This window comes from Aotus nancymaae, unplaced genomic scaffold, assembly GCF_030222135.1.
Source record: "Aotus nancymaae isolate 86718 unplaced genomic scaffold, 86718_ANA_hifiasm-v0.15.2.pri h1tg000019l, whole genome shotgun sequence".
NCBI classification, from domain to species: domain Eukaryota; kingdom Metazoa; phylum Chordata; class Mammalia; order Primates; family Aotidae; genus Aotus; species Aotus nancymaae.
The window spans coordinates 38,302,420-38,323,359 of record NW_026988431.1 but is presented as its reverse complement, the minus strand read 5'-3'; the positions used below and the strand labels follow the sequence as shown (position 1 = coordinate 38,323,359).

The 20,940-nt window shown below is 38.9% G+C and overlaps 1 protein-coding gene across 1 annotated transcript in view; it reads left to right on the top strand.

Annotated features, from left to right (window-relative positions):
- SLC9A9 (solute carrier family 9 member A9) overlaps positions 1 to 20,940 on the top strand; it is a 581,824-nt gene that overhangs the window by 34,773 nt on the left and 526,111 nt on the right. Inside the window, exons 3-4 of the mRNA XM_012437089.3 lie at positions 8,784 to 8,861; positions 10,569 to 10,645. Of these exons, the coding sequence (XP_012292512.2) occupies positions 8,784 to 8,861; positions 10,569 to 10,645 (155 nt within the window). The remainder of the gene's footprint in view (positions 1 to 8,783; positions 8,862 to 10,568; positions 10,646 to 20,940) is intronic.

The window sequence follows — 20,940 nt, the reverse complement described above, 5'->3', positions numbered from 1 at the left end:
TCCTTAGGAACCCGACATTGTCTATTTCTGTTCCCCAAGTGTTCCTTGTGCCTCCTATCCTCAAACCATTGTGTCAATATTTTCTTTCATTTAGATTCAGATCTAGTGAACTAGTAAACACTGTTTTCTTTTTTTTTTTTAAGATAAGATCTCTCTCTGTCCTCTCTCTCTTGCCCAGGCTGGAGCACAGTGGTGTGATCCTGGCTTACTGCAACCTCTGCCTCGCGGATTCACGCAATTCTCGTGCCTCGGACTCCCAAGTGCCTGGCTAACTTTTTTTTTCTTTCAGTAGAGACCGGGTTTGCCATGTTGACCGGGATGGTCTCAAACTCCTGGCCTCAAGTGATCCGTCCACCTCGGCCTCCCAAAGTGCTGAGATTATAGGATTGAGCCACTATGCCAGGCCAGTGAACACTTCTTGAAAAATAGGGCTGGGTACCAAGCAGAACCCTTTAAATTCATTATTACATATAATCCTCAGAAGCAACTAGAAAGTAGGCATTTTCATTCCCAGAGTACAAATAAGGAAACTGAGGCTCAGAGAGGTTAAGTAAATAGACCAAGATCATCTAACTAGTATGTGGTATATTTTCATTAGGTTTTCTGAGAGTATTCTTTTTTCTCTCACTCTGGTACTTCTCAAACCAAAGCATAACTTAGGACAGAGGAAAAGAAACACACACACTTGAGCTGTCTCTACATGAGACCCAAAGCTGCCTGTGCCAAAATGTTTCCTTTGAAGTCTCCTATTTGTATTAAAAATGGATACAGATTTTTAATTTCACTTTTTAACATATCTGCATAAATTTTAATATTTTAAATTCCTTGCTACCAACTGTAACTGAAATCCCAGGAAGCTACCAGTGTTCTCTGTGGTTTGGGGAACTCTGGCCCACTGTCCCCAGGGCAGGCAGGAAAACATGATTCTGCATGTCAATGCCCCACAAATAGACTCTTACCCATTCTTCAAAATCCAACTCATATGTCAAAGTTTCCTGGGGGGTCAGCAAGCCCAGAACGGTGTCCCTGTCATAGAAAACTGAATTACAGCTTATTCCAGTGCCTTATACTGTAATTACACAGTGTCTTTCCTTTCTTGGACTATTCGTGGAGTCAGTCTCTCTATAGCTTCAAGTTCTTTGCAGCAAGAAGAGGATTGTTAATTTTTTAATGAATCAAGCATTGAAGATAATTAACACATTATTGTTAACAACTTTTACTTTTCCAAAAAAAAATCAGCAATTACAAAATAGCAAAAGTCAACTTCTTAGTTCCAATTTCTCTTAAATACTCCTAAATCTTGCTTAAAATGGTTGTGTTAGCTTCGTGTTTCCTTGGAAAGCACACATTTCATTTGCCCGTGCATGTATATCCAATTCCCAGTGATAGTCCTGTCTTATTGATTGACAGTGGGTAAGCCATTAATTTCTTCTCCTGTCTCTGAAAAATGGGGATAATTGCATTTGCCAGCTACCACTTGGGAATGTTGTCAGAATTGATGAAACAATGTTTTTAAAAGACCACTTTGGAGGGAATATACTATATAAATCACCCTCCCTCACTAGGATGGTTACTTTAGTGCTTATTTATTTAATAGTTCCGCGGAACACTGATATTTCAGATAAGTCATATTGAGTCAATGATTCCTTAATACTCAGGCCCATAACCTTCTGATGAACTTGTAAATTAACTTGGTACATATCCTTTCTACTCTTGGAAGTTTTCAAGTTGATTATCTCTGTAATTATATGTCTGGGCCATTGCTAGCCAATAGTGGTAGACATATGAGATAATATTTAAAATTTGCTGCATCCTCATGAACACATAGATATTTTTCTCTCTCTCATATATCTTTAAGAATTGAATTTTAATAGTTAAAAATCTCACTGCTTTCATAAGGCATACATAACGTTTCCATCTCAGAGTTGCAGGTCTGTTGTCACACCTTGTGTAGTGTCATAAAACAGCTAAAAAGGAAATGGTATAAATTTCAAATTCTAGTAACCATCTATAAATGGACCCTACAATTGCCACTAGCCACCAGTGTTAAAATTAAAAATTCAGTCCCTCAGTTGCACTAGCCACAGTTCAAGTGCTCAACAGCTCGTCTGGCTGGTGGCCACCGCATCGTATAGCACAAGGACAAAACATTTCCGCCATCACGAAGAGTTCTATTAGGCAGTGCTTGTCTATAAGATTTGTATCTTAAAAAACTAATGAAGGACTTAAGCTGGAACATTTTTATCTTTCTGCTTTTCTCACCCATCCCTTGCTTAGATTTTTTTCTCCTCGTGTTACAATAAATTTTTTTTTAAACTATTTGGAGCTTAAAAGCAGCCCACCTCCAAGACCACGATTTGAACACAAAGTCTAGGGAGAATGACACGTGGAATTCCCATCTGGAGGTTAGTACAGCAGCAGATCCAGCCATTTCTGAGAAATTGTCTGGGTTTGGAGTTACTCCCAGAGCTCTGATTTAGCAGTTCCTAAGCTTACAGCAAGTCTGAAAGGAACACAAATCTGTTTTGTATATACAAATAAATCCTCGCATGCTGCATGCCATTCTCAGCCTGCCAGTTTCATCTGGCTGCTCCAGAAAATATAATTCAATAGCATATTAGTTAACCTACATGGAGGGAATGGGGCATTCTCATTATTGAAATGTTCTGGTTGAGTGATTAACCCGATTTTTGCAGAAAAACTGCTGATGCAAGGGATTTTCTGTCCAGGAGGGTATCTTCCAGATGATCGCAGCTGCACTGCTTCATCCCTCAAGCACTCAGATATATGTCTCTGTGCTAAAAACTTTCAAATATGCATTGATATATTCTCAAAGAAGCCTCATAAAAATAGATCAGTAATGGTGTTCCTGATACTCTTAGAAAGGAGTAAACTCAAAAGAAAAATTAAGGTCTATCCTCAAATTTTGCACAGTTGTGTAACCTTTAGGAATTTCTGACAATAGGGCAGTTTCTTCAAGTGATATAATTTGAAAATACTTATTCAATTATTTTATTTTCTTTTGTAATAAATGCAATGTGCTTACTAGATGTCAGGCAATACTTTGAGGGCTTTACAAATGTTAATTCATTTAATTCTTATAGCCATCTTAGAATTAGGTACCAGACTATTATGTCCATTGTAAAGATGAGAAAACTGAAGGACAGGGAGGTTACATAGCTGTCCAAGTCAAGGACAGCTTAGGATTTGAACGCAGGAAGCTTGCCTCTGAGTGACCAGGCCCTTAAACACTACTCCAAGTAATTTATATAACAGAAGGAACCGACATCATGAAATAAAATGATTTGTTTTTCTCCTTAGTGCCTTAGTTTTTACATATTAAAAGACAGAGATCAGTGAGGTAAGAATAGAATCAAAACATTGATACTTCTCTCTAAAAGATAATTACAAGCAGCTGTGTGCAGTGGCTCATGCCTGTAATCCCAGTACTTTGGGAGGCCGAGGCGGGCAGATCATGAGGTCAAGAGATCGCGACGGAGGCTGAGGCGGGAGAATGGCTTGAACCCGGGAGGAGGAGTTTTCAGTGAGCCAATATCGTGCCACTGCACTCCAGCCTGACAACAGAGTGAGACTCCATCTCAAAAGAAAAAAAAAAGTAATTAAAAGCTTTGTACACCAAAAGTCAAATGTATTCACAGCCCAGAATCAATTATAAAACACAAAAAGTAGAATTAGATTGATTTTCTGAAAATTAATTAATGTAATACATTGGTTTTAAATACAGGATGAGCAGATTATCGTTTTTAGCTTCTGTGTTGATTGTTGCAGTCAAAAAAATTTTTTTGTTCAGGTTTCTGAATGAGTCAGAGTAACAAAAGAAATGACTGGAGTTTAATCATGTCTGATTCATAATGTAAGTAATATAATTTTTCTAGACGTGTAGAATGTGTGATAGTGAGAGGAACCAACATTTAACAAGCAGCTACGATTTAGTAGGCATTTGACCTTAGGCTTTCTTACTACTTAAGCAAAAAAACCTAGAAGTGATTTCTTCCTTTCCTATCATCCCCAACACCTAACTTGTTGACTGCTCATTCCGTCTCCTCGATATACTTGGGTACCGCCTTCTCCCTCCCCAGCTCCAGGCCACCATCTTCTCTCATCAGGATTCTGCAGCAGCCAACTCAAGTGACTTTCTTAAAGCATCGATTAGATGCTCTCTCATCCTCACCCAGCACTTTACCAGCACTGTCTCCATTTAGGATCACCTCCCAGTACTGCCCAATTCCACCTCTTCTTCATCCCCATCTCCCCATGCTGTGGCTTTTGCCTACTCTACCCAGTCCCTCTGGCCTTTGGGTTTCTGAATATACACAGCTGTTTTATTTTTCTTTCTTTTCTTTCTTTGTTATGTATGTGTGTATTATTTATTTATTTATTTTGAGAGAGAGTCTCACTCTGTTGCCCAGGCTGGATTGCAATGGTGTGATCTCAGTTCACTGCAACCTTTGCCTCCCAGATTCAAGCAATTCTCCTGCCTCAGGCTCCCTAGTAGCTGAGATTACAGGCACCCACCACCATGCCTGGCTAATTTTTGTATTTTTAGTAGAGACAGGATTTCACCATATTGGCCAGGCTGGTCTCGAACTCCTGACCTCAAGTGATCCACCCTCCTTGGCCTCCCAAAGTGCTGGGATTACAGGCGTGAGCCATTGCACCCAGCCTACACACAGCTGTTTTCTACCTCAGATATCCGTGCATGTTATGCTCTGCCTGGGATCCTCTTTCCTCTACTCGTCTCTTGTTTTGGTCCCTTTTCTGCCTTTGAATCTCAGCTCAAATTTCACTTCCTTGGAGAGCTCTCCCTGGGCACCTCACCTAAACTCTATCCCTTAATGTTATTCTCTGTCTCAGTCCCTTGGTCATTTCCTCAGAGCACTTACTACAACTCAGAAAGATTCTTGGTCAGTTTAGTTGGGAGGTAGGTAGATAGGTAGCTTAATCTGTCTTTACAACCAGCAGGAAAGCTCCAGAGGGCTGGAACTTTGGTTCCCCACCGTGCCCCTGGTGTCTGATGAAGGGCCTGGCCCAGAGAGGTCCTTTATGACTATTTTGCAAACAAATGAATTTTCCCATTTGACAGGATCTGCTCATTTTTAGAAAACGACCCTGAGGTAAACTGTCTAAAGTCACAGAATGAGCAACCTAGTTTGTTTACAACTCTGATCACAACAATTCCCCCAATGAAAGTAAAGTGTAGGCAGAGTAAAACTTCAGTGATTTATGATGTTGGAATACAGGGGGGACTTTTCCTGTTTCTCAGGTTGCAGTATGCGAACATTCAGTTATGCATTATTTAATGAAGATGATATGTTCTGGGAAATGTGTCATTAAATGATTTCCTTGTGTGAAATCATAGTGTTCTTACATAAACCTACATGTAGGATGTAGGTTTATATTCTAGCCTATAACACACTTAGGCTCTATGCTATTGCTCCTAGGTTGCAAACCTATACAACATGGTATTGTCCTGAATACTGCAGGCTATTGTAATGAAATGGTAAGTATTTGCGTATCTAAACATCTAAACATAGAAAAGGTACAAAAACAAGGTGATATAATATTATGGGATCCCTGTCACTTATGCCATTTATTGTGAGTAAAATGTTATGTGGCACATGATTGTGTAAAAGAAATATAGGCAGGCTTTGGAGACAAAATCCTGGGTCTACAATCCCAGCTCCATCATTAGTAGCTGCCTGTGCTTGAAAAGTCAAAACCTCTCTAAGCATCAGTTTTCTCCTCTGTAAAATTGATTTATTCATCATTTGATTCCCAATGTCTGGAACGAATGACCTCATGACCACGCCAGTGAAATGGATGAATTCTTCCCTGTCTCTTTTCCTGTGGGGACTGAATGAAATGCCATGCGTAAAACATCCAGTGATGTGCCTGGGGCAGAATAGGCACTGGCTAAAAAAACGTATCTTCCTTCCTCCTAGCCAGCCTCTCTCTTTTTCTCAGGTGTTGGATCGTAGGTAGTATGCTGGCACTCATATATGATCTTGGTTTTGGATAAGCCAAGGAAAGGTTTGAGAGAGTTGAGGGATGCTTTTCCACTGAGATCTTTCCCGGCACCCTCCCCAATCAATTAAGAATCTGAAAAATGTATTCAGCCCCTGTCAGGTAATAAAGTAGTTGGTATGTGGAGAAACAAATAAATATAAAGACGTGCTCTTAGCTGAAGAAGTTCACCTCTGATTAGGAACAAGTAGAGTAATATGAGTAAAACAGTTATCAAGACAAGAAGGCATGGGGCCATTGCTGATCAAGAGCAGGGCAAGGTAGGACAAATTCTATCATGCTCCCTCTATCTTTATGGAGAGAATCATGCTAAATGACCAAAGATGAGTGTATAGGGCACTAAATGAGAATCTTGCCACAATGTCCTTTCCTCCGGAAGGAAGAATTTGTGTGGACTCCAGGGCCCGTGGCTACTGGGTCAAGAAATTGTCACCTATCCAAAATCAGCCAATCTGTAGTCATGTAATTGCCAGGGGACCCCTAGGCCTGATATGAATAGATGGGCTGAGCCCATCACAGCCCACTTCTCATGAGTTTAAATCATGATGAACTGACGTCAGAGGATCTAGAAGGGCAAAAGATACCATAAGAGCAAAGCCACGGGGGGAGCTGAGAATGCAGCAGAGGGCTCAGGGTCAAGGATAGGACCATAGCTGACCTGCCTGAAGGCTTGTAGGAGGGGTTGTGGTATCAAAAGGTGCCTAACTAGGTTTGTGAGAGGGAACCAGGCTGAGTTAGGTGGCTTCGACTTCCTCTACCTTCCCCTTTCCAAATGTGAATTAGATGAGCAAACTTGAAGGAGCAGTTGAGGAAGGGTGAAGGGAGGCTCTGACAAGGCCCAACCATGCCCAGAGTAGAACATGAAACCAAGAGAGGCTTTTAAGTTTTTTTAGTGGTGAAGCTATCCATCTCCTCAAGCGTTTATTATTTCTTTGTGCTATACACATTCCAATCATACTCTTTTTTTTTTTTTTGAGGTAGAATCTCGCCTGCTCTGTCACCTGGGCTGTAGTGCAGTGGCTCGATCTCAGCTCACTGCAACCTCTGCCTCTGGGGTTCAAGCGATTCTCATGCCTCAGCCTCCCGAGTATCTGGGATTGCAGGTGTCCACCACTACGCCCAGCTAATTTTTTGTATTTTTAGTAGAAATGGCGTTTCACCACGTTGGCCAGGCTGGTCTCAAACTCCTGACCTCGTGATCCGCCTGCCTCGGCCTCCCAAAGTGCTGGGATTACAGGCATGAGCCACCGTGCCCGGCCAGTTATTTTTAAATATACAGTACATTATAGTTGACTATAATCACCTTGTTGTGGTATCAAATACTAGATCTTATCCATTCTATTTAACTATGTTTTGTACCCATTCACAATCCCCACTTGTCCCCCACCCACCCCCACCCCATAATACCCTTCCCAGCCTCTGGTAACCATCGTTCTCCTCTTTCCCTCCATGAGTTCACTTGTTGTAATTTTTAGCTACAGAAATGAGTGAAAATATGCAAAGTTTGTCTTTCGGCTTTTTAAAATTTTTATTTAAACAATCCTTACCTGTGATGTCAGTATACTTCATTCTATTTTAATACATTTGACTCTCAAAAGTAAGGCTTTTTTTTTTTTTTTCCAATTGAGCAAATGTACATTGAGCAACGTGCTAGGCACTGGCAGAGGAGAAGGTAGTGCGACTAAGACATCACTGTGACCCTCGATACGATCCCAGTGTAATGGGAGAAACAGTCAAACACAAGCCAATGATTTCAAAGTCCGTGATGAAACACAGATGCCACAAAAGAGGGGCCGAAGTGCTGAAAAAAGCACGGAACAGACAGTGGCCAGTTGGGAACTGCGAATCAGGCAGATGTCACAGGGAAGTAACTTTTGAGAGGCAGCTTGAGAGATGAGTAAGAATTCAGGCTTAAAAGGGGAAGAAAATTGTAAGTTAGTGTTGTGAAACCCATACATTTGATTTTGATGAGTAGTCCAATCGTGAGAAGCCCTTAGTGATAAAATAATGAATGCCTGTGTGCGTGGGAGGAAGGCGGGGAGAATAGGGAGGGAAAAGAATAAAGGATAAAGAGAAGTAGAGAAATAAGAGAGTAAGTCCAAGAAAGTTTTAGAGATCAAGTGAGTTTTTATTTTCAGATTACCCAGCAAAGAGCAGATAGATACTGGATTCAAGAATTTCCACTTCATTTCACTGTACTGCATACCAAGTCATACTTGCTTTATGGCCAAGTTTATTTTAACATTTAAATAAAACCCAGTAAACAAGGACTAGAAAAATCAATTTTCAATTTCAAGTGTGTTTTTCCATGTAGTCTGGAAAGTGTTTTAAATTTTGGAATGGAACAAAATAAAGTGAAGACCCAATTTCCAAACAACTTTAGATGATAAATCCTTGTCAGAAGTCAAAAAAAAATTATATATACATATATAATAAAAATATGAAGAATGGATAATTAATTACAATAAAAGACATTTTCCTCCAGAGAGATTTCACTGAGTTTTTGTGGTTGTTAGCTATAATGTAGAAGTATGTATATTTTACATTTAGAATTTACAGTTATACCGTATTTATGAATTTCCAAATTTGCATTTTTCCTACCTTCATCTCTGCAAAGTTAATAGTTAATATACCTCATACAGGCTTAGGAAAAGCAACCATAACTGGTTTTTGAAACATATTTTTTTAATGACCCAAAGGAACATAATTCTAACTGTACTTTTTTTCCTTTCTGGCAGATGACATTTGATCCAGAAATCTTCTTCAATGTTTTATTGCCACCAATTATATTTCATGCAGGATACAGTCTAAAGAAGGTAAATATATAGTGATCATCTTCTTCTTTTATCATTAAGTAGAGACCAGCACTAATGAGAAACAGTTATTTTGACAGGCTTCTGTATTCGGTAAGAGTATCATAATCTTACATTTGTGTTATAGTTTCAAACCTGACATGCTTAGAATTCTAAAATTCTTCTAAACCTATTCTGTCCAATACAGGCCACTAGCCACAGGTAGCTATTGAGCTCTTGAAATGCAACTTGTCTGAATCGAGATGTTCATTAAGTGTAAAACATACACTGGATTTTAAAGACTTTGTATTTATGCAAAGAATCTAAAATATCTCCATAATGTTTTATACTGATTTCATGTAGAAATGTTAGTATTTCAGATAGATTGGATTAAGCAAAACATTATCAAAACATATTTCACCTTTTAAAAGCATTTTAATATAGCTACTAGAAAAATTAAAAAAATTTTAAATATGTGACTTGCATTATATTTCTATCCGACAGCACTATTCTGGATTATTGTAACCAAAGACTTTGCTTATTAATTAACATTGTTCATCCTTTAAAGTGAAAATTCAAGAATGCTGTTGATGCTCATAGAGCGGAAAGTCCAGTTTTGCAGTTTCTATGCACTGGTCTAACAATACTTAAGCGCAGCCTGACTATGCACATTTTGTACATTAGTAATTCACATAATTGGTTAAGTGCTGGCATCCTCCGAGCCACAGAATGAGGCTCCAGAATGGTTTTTGAGATACAGAGGTGATATAGCTGCTCTTCTGCTGCTCAGCTCCCCCTCTAGGAGATTCCTGGGGCTTCTCTCCCTTTGACCAGTCATCTTCAGCAGCTTGTTCACTACAGACCTGATTTTCCTGTGTGTACTCCAGGCTCCCTCTTGCTGTCAGGGCTGGCTACTCAGATCCCACTGAAAAAACTGCAACTGAGTTTTCCCTAAGCAAGCAATTGAAAAAGTTTAGAAGGTTGGATTTGTTCAGGTCACCCTTCCTCATTCCCAGTCCCAATACTAAGCATCATTTTGTAGCTGACTCATTAAAATAAAATGAATTGTTGTAGGTTTGGGGAATTTGTTTTGTTTTGTTTTTGAGATGGGGTCTCCCTCTGTTGCCCAGGCTTCAGTACAATGCAGCCTCAACCTCCTGTACTCAAGTGATCCTTCTTCCTTCAGCCTCCCAAATTGCTGGAATTACAGGCATGAGCAACCCCACCCAGGGTGTTGTCAATTTTTAACGTTTAGTTTCAACACATTCAGAAGACATAAAAGAGAAGTCAGAGATCCAGTAAAATCAAAAGGCAACTTAAATCTCTTAGAATAGTATTTTTTTAAATGCTAAAGGAGCTGCATTTACAACAAAACTTCATGAAAACTGTGTCTTCCATTATTGCAGTGAGTCCAGCATAGACATTGCCCTAGTCCCTCCTTCCCTCTCAGGTCCAACCAGTTCTGGGAGATGCCTCTCTCGTTCCTACCTACTCATCTTCCAGTGGGTTTTTTTTTTTCCTGCTTCTTGCCTCCTCCATCCCCAGCAAAGTCCTTTGCAATGATAATCAGTTAAGTCTCTATTAGCACAATAAGGCCAGGAATGAGGCTCCAAAACCAAAATTTGCCTAAGCAGTGAGGGGCCTGTGAAATGCATACATTTATTTTTATTTTCTGTTGCACTAGGAAAAGATTTTGATGTACTCTATTAACTATCTTTTTTTTCTTTCCAGAGACACTTTTTTCAAAACTTAGGATCTATTTTAACATATGCCTTCTTGGGAACTGCCATCTCCTGCATCGTCATAGGGTAAGTGACACTTGGAGTTCAAGTTGCAGGTGACTGCGGGTCGGTGATCTGTGTGAGGGATCTCATACTTCCGGGATTCTTGCTGGCTGGGAAAATTGTCTATTTTTTTTTTAGTATATCACATCTTTGTACATTTTTCTGACTTAATTCTGAGGCTTCTGACAAATACAAGGCTTCAAATCAAAGCAAACTAGAGGATTGCCGGATATTTCTCTGTGAGTTCCAGACTTCTGACTTAGGGAATGTGGATTACTTGCCTTGAGTTATATGAAGCACATTGCATGCTTCTTTTAGTTTGAATAATGCAGATATACTCACTGCATTCTTTTTCATATTTTCTGAGGGACTTTACCTGTATTTGGCAAGGGTGCGAAAGTAACTGTATGCCAAGGGTTTTCTTTCTAAAGGAAAGTTTACAAGACAACAGTCTGAAACAGATGTGTCCAAATATCAACAGAGTTGCTTAATACTGGGATAGTTTTCAGTTAATACCCTGTAGAATGCAGACTCTTTTTGTCATTATATTTTCTTGATTATGCTACTGTGCCCTAAGTCAAACTTTATATACTCTGACTTGCAGCTCATCATAAATCAAAATGTGGTCCCGAATGGGGAAGGCAATCCGTCCACTGATAATCCCATCCAATACATTAAAACTCCACTAGAAAAAAAAAAATTCAGGTACCACGACTGTGATGATGCAGATGTCTTCAATTGTCTGATACAGTCAACTCTACCCTTGATTTTATAACTGCCTACAGCTGTTATAACCCAACACAAGAAACTGATGCTAAAATTATACAACTGTTCATGCCTCCACTCCTCTTATGGAGTTTCTAGTGTGTGTCAGTTGAAGGCCAAGGAGGTGTCAGGTGGTGTCTTTACTTGTGTCTGTCAGCAGAGGGATTTTGTGTTGAATGTACTGCTAAATTTCTGTTGAGTTGTGCCTAGAACAAGTCAGGCTATGTTATATAAAGATATTCAGCATTGTTTAAGACAGTGAGAAAATTAAAGATTTTAGCACCTGAAAAGGGAGGTTTGCAAGTGTGTAGATTAGGGAGCTCCATTAAGTCTGGACACTTAAGTGGTCTTTAGGCTATGAGTGACCTGAGAGACACAGGGTACTTGATCCTTCTCAAAGCATGTTCTAGGAGGGCTTGTCCTTTCTGTGAGTATGCAATAGCTAAACATTCACATTTCTAAACTTGGCAGGGGCCTAAGAGATCTATGTAACTAAAGCTGCTCATTCTGAAGATGAGACACCTTGAATAGTTAAATAATTGGCTCGATCTTACCATCTCTGAGGATCAAGGCCATGGTCAAGACAGAACTCAGAACTTCCGCTTCTGACCCAGCAGGTCTTCACCCCCTCTTCCTCTAGCAATTTCACTTGAATTCTTATACATCCCTATACATAGTTTCTACACATTGAGAGAGGGTTCTGAGACATGTGGGCTCAAAACAAATGTTCCTTGGTTTATATCAAAGATTTATTTTAGTGGTTCTATAATACGGGTAACTGAAATTTATAATGGATCCAAATTCTAAGCTCTTGGACAGTGCTGCCAAATTATACAGTAGTGAGTTTTTATTATTACCTCATTTCTTTGGTATGACTGGTTTTAAGTATATTTAAGTGCATTTATTTATATAATATGTTTTCACTGTCATGAAAAATCTTAATTCTTTCTTAGATCTTTCAATATCCTTTTTGAAAAAAAGCACCAATATATACTGTGTGTGTGTGTGTGTGTGTAATTGCCTTTATATAAAACATTTCAATTTAAAAGATCCAACGATTTTCATTCACCAGAGTCGAGAACCTATTTTGATTTATTTTAAGACAAGATTTTAAATTGTTGGTTGTCCAACAACTTATAATGGAAAATGATTTGAATAAAAGAGTAATCCTAACAAAAATCTTAGAATGCTGTTCTTAGTTTGAACTGGGTATAATCTGAGCAACAAAAACTTGTAGATACTTTCTTATTGTGAGTCATTAAAGTACAAAAGGGATAGATAGCTTAAACATTTTAGGAGCTTATCTAGTGAGGTAAAGAAAATCATTGAAATGTTTTAGCTTAAAGATGAAAAGTCAGATTCATACTTTAGGAAGGTCATTTTGGTGGCTGAGTGAGGGAGAAATTTTAAAGTGGGTACTATTTAAGAGATAATTTACGTGGGCCAGGTTGGAAATGATAAGGGCCTGGACTCAGGCAGTGACAGAAATGGTAAATGTGGAGCCATTAGCTTGGTGAAATCTTGGGAGAGTATGACATCACCCAGGGCAAGTACATGAAATGAGAAGGAAAGAGATCTAGAGAACACCACTATTTTGAAGAAAGGGAAGAGACGCTTACAAGGCACTAAAGCATATTGGACCCCCAAAACAGGAAGAAAACCAACAGTGTGTTTGTTCTGGAAGTCAAAGGAAGAAGAAAAGGGAGGGTCCACAGAACCTGTGACAGGAGAGGTCAAATGGGATAGGAATTGTGGCACCACTGGATTTGACCCCTAGGAGGTAATGGGTGACTTTACACTCGTCTTGTGGGCAAAAATGAGGGAAGAGTATTGGCAAGTCCAATTGTTTGGGGATCCATATAATAAGAAACAAGAATTTACTTTTAAGCTGTCAGTCTCCATATATAATTTCAGAACTTCTGAGGAAGAGGAAACATTCTTAAATTCAGATCAAACTGACATCTTCATAACTTGGTAACTTCCATTATATTAGATACAAATTGTAGAAAATGAGTGGCTATATTATTCTTATAAATAAATGGTGATAAGAACAACAGTTTATGGAGTTCTTGATACATATCATGCCTTTTTAAAAAGTACTTTGCATGGGTTACCCAATTAATCCTCAAAATCATCTTATTAAGTAGATACTATTTATTACTCTCATTTAACAGATGAAACAACTGAGGTTTAAAAAGAGTAACACAGTGGTAAGTAATAGAGCTGGAATTAGTAACTGAATCATTTGGGTCCAGAGTCAAATTCTTTATGCCAAAAACCTGCTTTACTTCTGTTTGTTGAATATTAGCACCAAAAACAAAGAAATTGTATAAATCAATCAGTATTTACCAACATACCACATTTCATCGTTATCCCAGTAGGAGTTCTCATAGACATGGGAAATTTTTACTTGGGAAATCCATCCAAAAAGAATTCACATTTTTAAGGGATGCCTGAGTTTATGTGGATATACTCAAACTTGCATGAAATGGGCAGGGGGAGGGATTCAGAATAGAAGTTAGATCAAACTCTTTGAGAATAATTTCATAGAGGAAGTGGATCCTGGGCAGTCATTTAATAGAGAAGGATAAAGAAGTCAGATTTTCCATGTCATTAAGTGCATTAGTCCTGGTGGGTGCAGGGAACATTGTGCAAGGTTCCAGGATGGAGAGTAGGCTTCATATAGTAGTACCAGAGATTGTGGGAATGAAAATGCTAGTCAGCTGACAAAAGGCCATGAAGCCCAGCATCCGAAATGTATGAGAGTGTGAAGGCCATGGAGAGAGATTGTGGAACATGAATGAAACTCAACTAGTGGACTGTGATCTTCTGTAGCTAAGCACCATTGGTTTTAGCTGGATTCAGATCCTTTACAGGAATGGAGATCATTGGGTTTATTTGCATGAATGAGTTTTTAAAAGTCTTATTCATTTCGTATCATTTCAGAAATTAGATGTAAACCATTTTTCATATTGCATGGGAAAGTTTAACAATATTCCTTCTGGTAAAAAATGTCGAAGAAATGTTTTTTATTTCAATGATGGATTGCTGTGAAAGAATTCATCTACCTTGTCTAGTACCCTCTCCCATTTTATCACTTGAGAAGTAGTATCTTACATCCATCTCTTTCTAAAAAGAAAATCCTATGTGTTTGAAATCTTTCCCTAGTCATGGCCTGCATCTTGGGGAGCTAGTCTCTGATCTTTGACTCTGTGTCTCCACCCTGTACACCATGCCGATATGTCACAATGACAGCCTAGCAGAAGCTCACTGTCAGCACATACATTTTGTTCTCAGAACTCATCAGTATTACAAAATGCTTCTTTTTAAAGAGCAATAAAAATTATATTCTCTTAGTTTCTCTGTTAATGAGGAATTAAAACAAATTCCACATTTTCAAAAATATGTGAAGAAATGGACAGTGGTCTAAATGATCAGGAATGAAGAATTAATTTTAAGAATAGCTCATTTTAAAAAATTATTTCCTTGCGCCAGACACTGACTTATGCTTTTACATGTATTATCTCATTTTAGCTTATACTACCCCTATGAGGTAAATACTGTTATTATCTTTGTTTTACATATGAAGACACTGCAGTTGAGACTTGTCCAAGGTTATACAGTAAGTGGTAGTAAATTCAGAGCCAGTCTGACTCTAGAACACATACTCTTAGAATGTGCTTGTCCTTCTCCTCCTCCTAAGATGACACTTCATGTGTCCTGCAGTATTTTACAATCAGTAATAATATCTGTCTGACAAACCAAGACCTCAATAATTTCAGATTCTTACATTTATCATTATGGTTGGAAATTATGAAAAATCTAAATATTTCAGAATTGGCTGGTAATATAATTGCAAACAGGAAATCAAACTTGTCTTTTCTTACTGAAGGTGATTGGAGGGATGGTATGAATCCATTTTACTTGCTTAGTGTGTTAGTCCCTTCTCACGCTGCAGTGAAGACATACCCGAGACTGGGTAATTTATAAAGAAAAAAGATTTAATTGACTCACAGTTCCACATGGTTGGGGAGGCCTCAGGAAACTTACAATGGTGGCAGAAGGCACCTCTTCACAGGGCAGTAAGAGAGAGAATGAGAGCGAAGTGGGGAAACGCCCCTTATGAAACCATCATGAGAACTCACTATCATGAGAACAGCATGGGATACCACCCCCATGATCTAATCACCTCCCACAAGATCCCTCCCCCAACATGTGGGGATTATAATTCTGATTACTATTCAACATGAGATTTTGGGTAGGGATGCAGCCAAACCACATCAGCTAGAACTCAGGAAACCGTTGATTTATAAATGTGAGATTGTTTACATTATTCATATGAAGATTCCTGAAGAGTATTGACTTCTCACTGGGCTTCCTCAATATACACACCATAGAACTGTGCCTGACACTTCTGCCCATCTGTCCATGAGGCATAGGGGTGAGGGGGCCTTGTGGATGCTCTCCCTCCACTCTCTTGTGCCATTGTGCCTGCTCACCTGGGGACCTTAAGATCTAAGTGCCCTTGGAACAGGTTGTGGAACTGCTCTGGAGTTGCTCTGTTCTTAACTAGGATAGATATGGTGAGTCTCAGTAGTCCCAAAATGCTGACTTCGAAAACTGGGTGACGGGACATGTTTGCTAGTCTAGAACCCAAACCTGAGGATGTGTCCTTCATGGATGAAGGCCAGTCTGTACCTCAGTGCCTTACTTAAGTTCTAACCCTGGAAACAGAATGATTTAGAAGAGGGTTTCTAACCCAGGGAAGAGATACCCTGAGACGTTACGCAGAAGAACTTCAAGGAAGCAGAGAATTTTTCATGGGAGAGAGTCTGCATAGATTCTACCAGTTTATCAGATTTTCTAGGAAGTTGCAATCCGCAAAAGCACAGAAACAGCATGTTTTTCAGGAGGCTGTGCGAAGAGTCAGGACAGTGAGAATTTTACGTATCTCCTTGTTTAGCTAGAACTAAAGGCTTCTCTAGGTTGCACTCAGGGTGGCCATAAAGTATGGAGATATGCATGCTATGATTTTACCATGTACTGTGAGGTAATAACAATAAACTATTTATTATGTACCTATCTGTGTTGCCAGACTTGGTGGCCATCCTGGATACACACCTAATAGTGGATGTGCTGAGTTTTAGGGTCTACAGATGAATTTATTTTTTTCAAAATATGCCAAATTGTTCTCCAAAGTACTGGTATCAATTTTCCCTCTTAATTTTTGCCAATCTAGTAAGTATGAAATAAAATTTTATTGTTGTCTTCATTTGTATTTCCATTGTTAATATAGTTGTTTACATTTTCCTATGATACCTTTTCAAGCTTTTTGTCCATTTTTCTATTGAGTTGTTTTGTCATACTTTCATTAATTCTCCAGAGTTCTTTATATGTTCTTCATATCAATCTATACTCACTTATTTATTTTGCAAATATGTTTCTTAGTTTGTCTCTTGTACTTTTACTTCATACATGATGTCTTTTTTTTTTTTTGAGTTGGAGTCCCACTATGTCGCCTAGGCTGGAGTGCAATGGCATGATACCGGCTCACTGCAAATTCCACCACCCAGGTTCAAGTGATTCTCCTGCCTCAGCTTCCCAAGTAGCTGGGATTTACAGGCATCTGCCACTTCACTCAGCTAATATTTGTTTATTTATTTGTTTGTTTGGAGATGAAGTCTTATTCTGTTACCCAGGCTGGAGTGCATGATCTGGGCTCACTGCAACCTCTGCCTCCAGGGTTCAAGCGATTCTCCTGCCTCAGCCTTCTGAGTAGCTGGAACTACAGGCACGCACTACCACACCCAGATAATTTTTATGTTTTTAGTAGAGACAGGGTTTCGCCATGTTGGCCAGGCTGGTCTCGAACTCCTGACCTCAGGTGATCCACTCACCTCGACCTTTCAAAGTGCTGGAATTACAGGCATGAGCCACCGCATCCGGCCCATATATGATGTCTTTTAGTGAACAGAAGTTCTTGATTTTAATGTAGTCAAATTTATAAATATTTTCTTGTGAGGTTGGAATCTTTGTATTTCTTTTAATATGTCCTCCCCACCCCAAAGTCAGAAAGATAATCTCTTCTAAAGTATTTTAAAGTTGTGCCCTTCACAGTGAATTCATTTCCTGGAACTGATTTTTGTGCATGATGCAAAGTTAACATCCGATTAATTATTTTTCCTCCAATGGATAACTAATTACACTAATACTACTTATTATCTAGCCCTGCCTTTTCCCAAGATCTACAACACCTCTTCTAGAATATATTGTGGTATCTGTTTCTAGACTTTTAATTTTATTTTATTGCTTTATAATCTACTTCTGCACCAATACCACACTTTCAATTATTTTAACTTTGTAATAAGTCTAAATCTTGTAGGATAAGACATAGAGGATCTTCTTCAGGAGTGCCTTGTCTGTTATTACTGTATTTCTTTACTGTTTCATATAAATTTACTCCAAGGTATATGAGTATGTATATATTTACATTTATAAATGTATTCTTATAAAATTTGTTTATATTTGTATACCTTATAACTCTATTATTTCTAAGTATTTTTCTTGGGGACCCACTTGCATATGAGCACTAGGAGACACGTATAAGGATATTCGTAGCAACACTATTCACAATAGCAAAACTTGGAAACATTCTATTAACAGAATCGGCAAATAAATTCACATAAAATAATATTACACAGCAGTGAAAAACAGTGAAGTAAAGTCATTTGTGATGACATAGATAAATTTCAAAAACAATGTAAAATAAATCAAGTCCTGTAATATCATATGTAATACGATATCTTTTCAAAATGTTCACAGATGACCAAGATTAAACAATTTCCTTTAAGCATGCAAGCATGTATGGAGGTATGAAGGTATACGTGCATGTATGTAGTAAGTAAGGGAATTAAAACAAAATTCAATGGTATGATTATTTCCAGGAGAGAGGCAAAAGAATGGAATGAAAAGAAACAAAGATAAGTGATTGATAATGTTCTGGCTCATGGGTTGGAGTGTGTTTCTAGGTATCAAAGTATTATTACAATTTATAACTGTATATCTTCTGTATATTCTCTTGCATGTATCGATTATATTAAAAAGGAAATAAGAGACAACAAGTGAAAGGAGCTATTTAGTAGATTTATAAAACTCTGATTATGCTGCTTACTTCCATTTCTGGGAAACTCTGATTCTTCTATTGTTTTTGTCTGTGTGCTTTAATAAGAACAACTCGGGTTGGCAGGCAGCAGCGGAGAGGGAAAAGTGCCAAGAGTGATACTGCCAGTTTTCCTGGGTCAGTTCTTATCGACAGCAGAGCCACCATATTTTCATTCTCTTTTCCCAGCTGTCTTCACCTTCTCTCTTGTTTCTCCTCTCTCCCTTCCATTCTCTCCAAACCATGTCTTCCTCACTGCCCCTGGAATCCACGTCTGGGCTGCTGCTCTCTGCGATTCCGTTTTCAGCCACTGCAAAACAACAGAGCTTAGGGAGGCTGTGTTGAATCAGACTGGAAGACCCCATACCTCCTCTGTGCATTAATTTACTCTCTGGATTCTGAGTGGACACAGTAATGGCTGTCAGTGGTGTCAAAGAGAAAAATAAATATACTGCTGCCCTGACACAGCCAAATAAGAAAAAATAATCTCTAATCTGTCAAGCACAGCCTGAGCTGCTTAGCAGTGTGGTTTCTCATATGCATATCACAGCATGCGCGTGCTGTATTTCTGGCAGCAGAGAGTGGAGTATTGGGTAAAAGAAACAAAAGGTAGAATGGAGAGGACTGTGAGAACATCAGAGATATAGTTTAGAGGTGGAAGAGGTGAAGCCATCACAGCTGCCTGAGCCCGTGTGATCATTCAGCACTTGGCCGTCTATCGCAGCCTTGAAGATGCTGCAATAGGGATAACAGCACAGGGGAGAGAAAATGAAGCCATCCCCGAGGGAATCAAAAGGGGAACAAATACTAACTCCAAATTAGGAAATGTTGAAAAATGATGTGTAAGATTGTTGTGTAAAAAAAGAAAAATGCCTAATAACCTAAGAAAAATGTGTAATAATAATGGAAGAGTACTCTATTCTAAAGGAGAATTTATCTGAGAAGTCTCATTATTAAACAACCTATTCTAAGGATTCCAAATATGGTATTCCTTTTAAATAAAATATTAAAATCTTGGAATTACTCAGCTCACCTTTATTCTTCAGTATCTTCAAACATAGTCAAATTTTTTTCTTGATTTGAAAAAAATCAAGAAAATTACCAAGTTACAGTAAATGTGACTCTGCTTCTACACGCACATCAACTCCATTCAGATAAAAGGTTAAAAAAAAATCGGGAGTATATCAGTTATCTGTTTCTATGTCTCAAACTACCCTAAAACATAATGGCTTAAGACTGCAGTTGTTTCGTTAGCTCACAACTCTGTGGCTCAACAATTTAGGTTGGGCTCAGCTGGGCAGTTCTATGGCTCTCATCTGAGGTCACCCATGAGACCACAGTCATCCAGTTCCTTGACTGGGATGGATGGTCTAAGATGGGTCCACTCACCTGTCTGGTGGTTGATTCTGACTGTTGGCTGATTGTTCTGCGGGGGAGGGCACAGGTGGGATTGTTCATCTTTAACCCATGTAGCTTCTCATTCCCTGGTGTTTCTTCATTTGGTGCTCACAAGTCAGCATTGCAAGATAGTGGGGACAGAAGTGCAAGGTCTCTTGAGGTCTAGTCTCGGAAGCCAGACGACATGGCTCTCACTGCCTTATATTGGTCAAGTTATCACAAGGGCAGCTGAGATTCAATACATAGGGAAGTAGACTCCACCTCTTGCTGGGAAGTGTAATAATGTCACATTGCAAAAGGGTAGGCATACAGGGAGGAGAAGGCTTATTGTAGCTGTATTATTTCAGGTTGCTATAACAAAGTACCAGAGACTGGTGGCTTGTAAACAGTAGCTATTTATTTCTCACAGCTCTGGAGGCTAGAAGTCCTAGATCAGGGTGCTGGTATGATAAGGTTCTGATGAGGGCCCTCTTTGCAATTGCAGATGAACAGTTTCTAATGTATCTTCACGTGGTGGAAAGTAGGTGAGAGAGCCTTCTGGCATCCTTTTTATAAGGACACTAATCTCATTCATGAGGGCTTATAACGTAATGACCTCCCAAAGTCCCTACCTCCTATTACCATCAGCTTGGGTGTTAGGCTATCAATATAATAATTTTGGGGTGATACAAGCATTTATTTGATTACATTAGCCATCTTTGCAAATAATCTACCATAAGAAGGGACTATAAAATATCTTCAGAGATATCAAGGTAAGAGCTTGCACTAGAAAATATGACTCAGGACTGGGCATACTGGCTCACGCCTGTAATCCAATCACTTTGGGAGGCTGAGGAAGGTGGATCGCTTGAGCCCAGGAGCTTGAGACCAGCCTGGGTGACATGGTAAAACCTCCTCTCTCAAAAGAAAAAAATTAAAAATTTGTAAGAAAGAAAAGAAAATAAGACTCAGAATCTGATATGAAACCTATGGCTACAAAAAGTAAAACATGGCAGAG